General features: G+C 43.8%; 1 protein-coding gene across 1 annotated transcript in view; it reads left to right on the top strand.

Moving 5' to 3' along the window:
• Positions 1–6: 6 nt before the first annotated feature.
• Positions 7–8918, top strand: part of PALB2 (partner and localizer of BRCA2) — a 9185-nt gene continuing 273 nt past the window's right edge. Inside the window, exons 1-11 of the mRNA XM_010719795.2 lie at positions 7–32; positions 270–2156; positions 2876–3687; positions 4285–4368; positions 4897–5058; positions 5524–5609; positions 5886–6047; positions 6206–6322; positions 6680–6767; positions 7783–7931; positions 8814–8915. Of these exons, the coding sequence (XP_010718097.2) occupies positions 311–2156; positions 2876–3687; positions 4285–4368; positions 4897–5058; positions 5524–5609; positions 5886–6047; positions 6206–6322; positions 6680–6767; positions 7783–7931; positions 8814–8915 (3608 nt within the window). The 5' untranslated portion in view covers positions 7–32; positions 270–310. The remainder of the gene's footprint in view (positions 33–269; positions 2157–2875; positions 3688–4284; positions 4369–4896; positions 5059–5523; positions 5610–5885; positions 6048–6205; positions 6323–6679; positions 6768–7782; positions 7932–8813; positions 8916–8918) is intronic.

The following is an 8918-nucleotide window of genomic DNA, read 5'->3' as shown; positions in this document are numbered from 1 at the left end:
CGGGACTGAGGAGGCCCCGCGGAGCCCCGCAGGTAGGAGCCGGGCGCGGCCGCGCGGAGCTCCCTGCCCGCTGCCCGGCACTCGGCACCCATCGTTAAATCGCAATCTGCAGCAGCACCCGTCTGCTTCTCCCCTCACCGGGTGCTCTCTGATCCTCGCTGTACGATCCCAGCCTTTTGCTCTTGTCAAAGTTGATTTTATTGTATGATGTTTTTTCTCGGATGCAGCTTTAATGGTGTGCTTTACACACACGAGATTTCTTCCCACAGGCTGTAGTGATAACATATCTCCTGGTGCTGGCAGACGTGACATGTGTCACCTACAGACTGAAACCTGCTCAGGCCCTGACACAAAGACGAAAACATCTGTCCCAATGAAACATAATCCTGACTTCTTCAATAATGAAGTTAGCTTGCAGGACAGTTCACAGGCAGAAAGTACACAGGTTAGCCAGGAAAATGCTTCCTATGGACTTTATATGCCTGCAACTGAGGAGAAAAAAAATCAAACTTCCAGAAGTATGATGAAGCTGAGGAGGAGGACAAAGATTTTGATGTCAGAAGGAAAGGAATCAGTGCATGATGTGCATCTCATCAGTGCTGATGTAATGGTGAAAAACCACCCTGCCAGCGTGGAGGAACTTCAGTCACCAGTCTTTAGGCGAAGCAGTTTCTCAGAGGACAATGCTCAAATGGAGTCCAAACCAATGCTCACGGGGGGGCAGGAAAGCAGTTTAACTCCTCCAGGTGCAGAGTTTGGAGTTTCACGGGACATGCCTGAAGGTAGTATTCCTCTGGGAGTGTCTGAGCTGTTCCCGTGTGCTCTGGAGTACAGCAATGATGCCTGGCAGCGTGAGTCCCCAGGTGCCACAGTCACATCTGATAACCGAGAAGCTGCACAGTCATGTTCAGAGAGTGGTGAATCTGTTTCACTTGATTCCAGTGGTAAAAAAGAATCTTTCAGGACAGTAAAAGAAATGGACACTGAGAGCATGTGTGAAGATCAGAGAGAATTACACAGGCTTTTGGATTTAATGTCAGAAAATGAAGTATTGCCCACTGATACAAGTAACAGCATGATTAATGATAGCAAAATCCATGGAGAAAATCAAAATGACACTGGTAGTTTAAATGCCTTTCCTTCAGAGCTTCCTCTGGATAATGCTGAAAAATTGGTGGAGAATCAGCAGCTTGAAATTCAGTCAAGACTTTCTCATCAAGAGAAGGTTACAACTCCCGAAAGTGCACTGAACTCTTGCACTGTGGTTGAAGGGCTTCCCTTTCCAGTTGAATACTATGTCAGGACAACTCGACGCATGTCTAATTGCCAGAGGAAAGTGGACCTTGATGCTGTAATTCTCAGTCATCTGGGCAGGAGCAAGAAAGGTCAGAGAAGTAAATGCAAACAGAAAGATACAAGCTTAGGTCAGTCCTCCCAAGAAACTGTTGAAAATCATTTGGGGTCAGCAGCTGTGCCGTACCTTTGTGCAGAAAGTGATCCTGTGAATTCTAGTCCTCAGAAACATCTTCTTACATCCAGTGGTAGCAGCACTTCACCTGGATCAATTTCTCAAAACAGCGTCAGAAGCACAAAGCGAGATCAGAGACAATCACAGGGGAAACGAAAGGGAAAAAGAAAGTCTACCTGCAGACCCCTTGCGAATGAAACATCACAGGAACTTATAGAAAGTTTGGATCTCGTAATGCCAAGGGAAAGCAGTAGTCTGCTATCAAATGAGTGTCAGAGTGAAAAGGAGAACTGTGAGGCTAATCTTGAAAAATCATCTTTGGATGGGAGACAGTTTTCTGTTGTTGCAGCTCTTGGGTCTGAATTGACAGGTATGATACAGCCAACAAGTGCTGATCCTCCTGCTGGGAGCCAAGTACTTGGCAAATGCTGTGAGCCTCATTCAGAACAAGTCCAGAATCCACTGCAGAAAAGTGACTCTCTGAACCCAGGGAATGAAACTTTTACCAGCCACACAGGTGATCTGGAATGCAGCTTAACTGCATTCAGTCAGTCTGATAAACATCCAGTGAAACACGTTAAGAATCAGCAAATGCACAGAGCCTGCAGGGCTGAGCAGCTCCTCACAGTCCCTCTGCGCCGCTCCCTTCGTTCCTCTGCAAGACACAGAAACAGTCACATCTCAAAAGGTATTTCATCAAACACATGCACTCTTTAAAGCTTGAGCCAAAGTCCAAGGCAGGGAAACAGCTGAGTGTGTTCATGCACTGCTGTTCAAACCCTGCTGTATTTTTATTCAGGAAAATCTAATAGGGTTGGTTTTCTTTTCTTGACAAGTTGGTTTTTTTTAATATAGATCATGATGGTGCCCAAATTCCTTGTGCAATTCCAGAAATTTCTGCCTCAGTACAGTGACAGAGAATGAACAGTTGTGCATGGACGAGGAGCGGGGCTGGGAACTTCCTCAGCTGCCTTGTCTGCTCAGGTCAACATTGTGCATGCTGTACCTGATTTTCCACTAACTGGATATAAATCTCTGTTTCTCCAACTGACTCTGCATATTAATGTACTTTTTTTTTTGTGTGGGGAAAAAAAATAAATCCAAACATGAAACAGAAAGATGAGTATTACTGTCTCCAAGTCCAGAAATATGTAGGAAAATGAAAACATTTGGAGAAAAACAAAACAAACTGGTCAGGCACTCAATCAATTTTGGTTGTCTTTGGCAATGATATTTTAGCTGAAGGGTTGATGCAGAGCAATTGTGGAGTGTAGCATCTTCCTGGAAAGTTCCACTTCCATCTGTGCAGATGGATTTTTATGTTTTTTTTAAATTAGACTGACAATCTTGATAAGAAATTGTGGTTCCTGGTTAATTTATGATATGATATTCTCTCTTGAATTCTAGGTGAGAACAAAAGAAAACCTGGCCATCAAGTGGATTCAGAGGGTCCTGCTTCTCTTGGCCTTGCTGCTGAAGACCCTGATATGTCCAGCTCTCTCTTTTCCTTCCGCAGTTTTCAGTGGCTGGCCCCCAAGCTGGATATCAAAGACTTTCATTTACCCGATGAAGAATTTGGACTACTAAAACTTGGGAAATATGAATCTTCCCCTGGGAACGACTTGGAGGTTTTTGTTCCTAGTGTGCTTGGAGATGGTGTGGCTTCAGAGGATGCCCAAACTCCAGAAATAAATGCAGAAGAAAAAGAGCTTAAAACGAATCTGCTTTCACCATTCAAAAATGGGTTGTCTGAGTTACCTCATTTGGAAAGTCCAGCTGCCAAGGTGGAACTTTCTACACATAAATTGCTATTTACTCCCATGGGGACTGTCTTAACTGGTGCTCCTGCTCAGCGTGACTCTCAGATTTCCTCATCCGTTTTCCCTGTCTTGGGTGCAACCCCAGCTGTTTTACCATCAGTATGCAGCGAGGTCTTCCCCAATACATGTTCTGTACCTCCTTTGCAAGTGAGCCTGCATTCTTCCAAAGAAGCACCTGCACAGGTCAAGGATAATAGGGAATGCAAAGGCTCTGCCATTCCACTGCACTTGGACAGCTGTGGTGCAGGATCTGGTGGGAAGGAGGAGGGGCAAGGTACAACATGTCATTTAGAATTTGAAAGATGTCCTAATAATAGATCTGATGGAGCTGTGGACTTGGAGAAGCATCAGCAATCACAAAGCAAACATGAGGGATCCAGCAGAGCTTCTCCCAAACAGGTAACATGCCAAGTGTACTATGCCAGTATTCTTGGTGAGTCCTCATCCTAAGTCTCACCTGACCTTTAAGGGAGACTTCCTTGGACGCCAGCCCTGCATGCTGTCTTTAAGCTGACTTTGTAAATGTTTGGTTTTCATCTGTTGCTGAAAATCTTTTACCTGAAGAGCAAGCTCTTTAAAATCCTACTTAAAACTATAGATGTGGGCTTCAGAGCCCATGTTTGAAATAATAAAAGAACAAAAGGTTTCTGGCACCCTTATAATGTTGTTCTACCTTAAGGAAAATTTTCAGCTAGGATCGTCTTTTACATCTTACCTGTGAGATGGTTGCTGAGAAACTGGTTTGTCTCTGAAGGGTGGGAATGCTGCTGAGAGGTGCAAAGTGGTATGAAGGAGTAGGTTAGTTCATTTTCACCTGAAAACTATCTGGGCTCTCTTGTTTTTCAAAGGCATGCAAGAGCAGAAAGAGATGCTTCTATTGCAGCTGCTATCTCTAGTGCATACAAAGTGAATTCACAATTCTGCCTGATTCTTGCAGGTGCACGAAAGGTCTGATTTTGAAGCTAAATTATCCTGATTCTTTACTTGTTTGTGCAGAAAAAAACTGAAGCAGAACAGTTGACTCCAGTGCTGCTTGATGGCTTGAGAGAAGAGAACTTGCAGTTTGTTTCAAAGCTCAAGGTAGGATAACATCAGACAATTGTCTGCTGAGTTAGTAACAGCTCTTTAATAAAAGTTTAACAAAAAATGCAATAAAATGCAAGATGACAAGTTGGAGGGAAAAAAAGAAGCCAAAAAGCACATTGCCTAATTCAATCAGTTCTGTCTTATGTGACAAAGCATGCTGAAAGATTCCTAAGTATGTCATTTTGACTTGAGAATTTCAGTGTTTGTTTCTGACTAACAAATGTCTGAACACATGAACACATGATATATCCAGCTCTTCAGCTCTGGGCTCAGTGGGATTGGTTTAAATGACAAGTGATTTTTGTTCAATGAACTGATTGCTTGCTGCTCAGAGGGCACAATCCACCAGGTTTGCTTTCTGTGGTGCCTTACTGGCACTTTACTTGAATATTAACATCTTGAATATTAAATTTTAGCTTCAAGTTGTCATTGTGCTCAGTCTCAGGAAGTGTTTTTCTCAATGTGAGCCTCCGTGCTATCATAGCCATCAGAAGAAAACCAGCACTGTTTTGTTTCGGACAGGATTCTTCAAGTTCTTGTGCTGTGGATGTGAGCAGCGTGTGGTGGGAAGCAGCTGGCTGCAGAGAGCTGTGTGTGGTGACTGCCTGTGAGAGTTCAGTTTCCCTGTGGAAACCTCAGGCACTTGACTGCTGGGAGAAGGTCTATACTTGGCAACTTGGAGAGGTATGGGCACAGTCTTTATTTCTAGAACTCAAAAAAGCTTTCTTGTATCACTGTGTTAATTCCAAAGAAAGAAGGAGCTTGAAGTCTCGGGTGCAAGATTTGTTCTTTAGATGGTGTTTTTCACTGCATCAGGCAACAGAATGACGTACACTGGTGATGAGGATGGGCAGTGTCTTGTATGGTTCCATGTTATCTGCTGGAACTTGACTTCATGTACTGAATGGTGGCTGCTCTGTGCTCTTCCTTGTAGATCCCTGGAGGCACCTTTTGCGTCATGTCAGTAGAGATTGCTTACTTAGATAAGCAGCAAAGAAATCAGCTGTTCAACTAAGTGTGTTTCTTCAGAGGGGTCTGAAAATTAGTTCTGCCCCATGTCGTTTTGCTTGAAACGCTCTAGAAAATGGGAATGTAGTCAAAGGAAGAGGGACATTGTGGTAACATGGAATTCTTGCTGTGCTGTCCTAGATTCCTGTAATACAGATCATTCCTCTGCCAGACACCTGTAACCTTGTGTGTATAGCATTGGGAAATTTGGAGATTGGAGAAATAAGGTATTGTATTTATTTCTTCCTAATGTTTTGCCCCCCAGATAGCTTCACCTTAACTCTCCTTCTCTGTAGTAGCTGAAATTGATTCTTATTAATGTGTCACTACTTCAGTCACTTTTATTGTTGGAAAATATAGAAAGAATTTCTAAAAATCAATTATAAAGATCTGCTTATTCACCCTGGAGGTGATAGACTGCTTAAATGTATTTTTTTAATATGCTGAGGTGTATTTGAATTATGCTTCCTTCTGTTGTTATGCATAATTTTCTCCTAATTTAGGCTCTTGCTTTATTCTTCTGAGAATGACTCATTCAAGCAATCACTAGTGAAAAGTGGGAATATAAAAGCTGTTCTTGGGCTAAAGGATGGGAGGCTGGTCAGCAGTAGCAGAGCCATGCAAGAGCAGCAAGTGGAAATCGTATCACTTTCAGAGACAGGAAGGTGAGTCTTTGAGTTTTGGGGTGGTCTCGGTATGGCAGGTACAAAAGTAAGGGATGTAGAAAAGCATCAGGTTTCTCTTCTTTTTGGAAGTGTGCTGACTACAGAACATAATTACTGTTCTGACTGCCTTTTCTCACTTGTTTGCATCTGCTATTCAGGTGCAAGGACAGACAGACTTTGATGCCTCCCGAAGAAACTGTTCTGGCTTTTGCTGAAGTAGAAGGAGTGAGAGACGCCTTGGTTGGCACCACTGCAGTAAACACTGTTGCAGTTTGGTCAGTATTTCCTTTGCAATTAAATGGCTCAGTTTTGGGTACAAGTGGTGGCTCTGACATCAGACATCATATAGGCGTGTCGGCTGGCTGCTGATTTGCCTGTGAAATAATAATTATTAAAGGGCTTGGTCTGGCCCTTTAAATTCTGTGCAGCTAGGGAGGTAGTGAATGAACTATGCTGCTGTAATTCCATTTGCTTTTGTGTCAAATTCATCAGATCTCTTCCAGGGGCCTCTTGTCATATTTCAGTTTGCTTCCTATGAAATCAAAACTATCTTGTGTAGTGGTACAATTATGATTGGAAAACCAGATTGAGGATGGAAATGCAGTCAGAATTTGTCTTTTCACCAACTGCAGGAATTTGAAAACAGGCCAACTCCTGAAGAAGATGCACATTGGCTATTCCTACCCAGCTTCAATCTGCCATCGAGCATATTCTGACTCTGTACGTATGTGAAATATGGCACTCAGTTTATGCATGGATTGCACTAACTGTGGTGGGAATTTGAAGGAGTGGATTGAAACATCATCTCTATTTAGAACCACTGAAGATATTTCAGAAGAAAACAGGTTAACTAGAACAAATAAGCCACACTGTCTTCTCCAAATTATTGGCTTTCTGCATTATACTGATAAAGTAAGTGTGGTGCATCAGAGTGCATTCCAAAGCTTAGGCCAGGTAAGCTTCTAAGTGGGAAGCAGTAGTACTGCTGCGCAATGCCAGTGCCTCATAAGTCTCTTTCATTGTGCAGGCAGGTGCTAGCATGATGATGGCACATTGCCATTATCAGACAACCTATTTGAGTGGCTGTTATTTCCATATGCCCCTGAGGATATAAACCGTTCAAAGCCAGGCTTCATACATGTGATTCTTTGTCACTTGCTTCCACCTGTGTTGAGATCTAGCTGGATTTTGTGGTTGTCAAGGATTTGATTGCTCTTAGTAAGCATGTATTATTTTGGGACAAGAATGTCTTGTCTAATAACAGTGATTTGAATCAGACTCTTTGGAGACTTCTTGTGAATGTCTATCCCATCATATTTCATACTTATTTGTGGCTGTTCTGAGAGCTGCTGTTTTCAGCTGTGCTGGTATACAAGGCACTTTTGTTAAATTAATAATTTCCTAAGGATTTAACTACGGCCCAGAAATTTTACTTTCAGTGTCCCCTGGTCCTACAGCAGGTTTAGCTTTTCCAAGCAGAAAGGTAAGCACGTAAGTCCATGGGGTCACTGAGCTGTCATTCTGCTGCATTACATCAGCCCTTATCAGTCAGCAGCTGCTTTGCTTTTTAGCTAAGGAAAGAAAACCACTTGTATTTTATTCAGTAGAAATAATGCATCACTGTCTGTGGGGCTTTGATTATAGAGAACAAAGCAATTAATTTTTGGAAAATTCCTCGGAATTTTTTCCTCTCTTACTGTTATTTTTAGTGATGTATTTTTCCTCTGTGTATCAGGGCCTTCTGTTTGTTGTTTTAAGTCATCCCCATGCCAAAGAGAGCGAGTCCTGTGGAAACCCCGCGTTCCGTGTGATCGCGTTCAACCCGAAAACAGCCAGAAGCACCGGGGTGATGTTTTCCTCCCTCCCACCTGGACACACTGGAAGGCAAGTACCTCGGGGATGCCGCGTGCTCGTCGTCGTGGTACCTCTGAGGTGGTTTTGGAGGAGACTCGGTTAATGAGCTGAGCAGCAGTGCTGGCAGTGAGCCATTTGCCATCTTTCCGATGATAAGAGGGCTGCCATCCATCACTTCCACTCGCGTTGTGCAGTTGTTATAATGCACTGAGGGTGTTGGCTGTTTCCTGCCTGCTTCCTGCACAAATCTGGGAGTTAACCTCTGAGCTCCCTGCGTCAAGGCTCAGCAGGAGGGCTCTGCTCCCCAGAGCTGTGTGAGCAAACGGGAGAAGTGATTTTCTGCATGCTGTACGCTTTCTTTCCCTTCTCCTCCCTCCCAATCAAAGTGATTATGGAAATGCTGTAGCTGGATTCATCAGACGAACCCCTTAGTCAAAAACCTCCTGAGAAAATACCTGCAAATGAGACTGGTGTAAGCCTTTGTGATGTTAAGTAGCGCTTTGCCTGGTTTATTTATGTTAAGCAGCTGTTTGCAGTCTGATGACCTTTTCCTTCCTGTGTCTTGCATTTTGAAGGCTAATCTAATTAAGACTCAGTGTTGCAATGCACTTACATCTGTCACATTTCCTATGTGCACCAGTGTTAGCAGGTTGAGATCCTGGCTAACAGAACAATTTTCACGTTCTGAGGATAGGGGAGTATTGCATGAGCCTCCTTTTCTTCCAAATGCGCTAAAGATGCAATACTTAACATAACCTACTTCTCTACATCGGCTTAAACGTGCTTGCAGATTTTCTAGGTGCATTGGAGCTAGGTGCAGATTTTCCAGGTGCATAATAGCTCTGCATTTAAGGCTGCGCCGGCGTTCTCCCAGCCGAGCTGCAGCCCAGTGACGCAAGGTGTCTCCCGCAGGTACCTGGAAGGGGAGGTGAAGGACGCCTGGGCTGCAGCTGTGCTGACCTCGGGGGCCATCGCGGTGTGGGACCTGCTGCTGGGCCGCTGCACCGCGCTGCTGCC

This window comes from Meleagris gallopavo, chromosome 16, assembly GCF_000146605.3.
Source record: "Meleagris gallopavo isolate NT-WF06-2002-E0010 breed Aviagen turkey brand Nicholas breeding stock chromosome 16, Turkey_5.1, whole genome shotgun sequence".
Taxonomy (NCBI): domain Eukaryota; kingdom Metazoa; phylum Chordata; class Aves; order Galliformes; family Phasianidae; genus Meleagris; species Meleagris gallopavo.
This window is presented reverse-complemented; position numbering and strand designations above follow the sequence as displayed.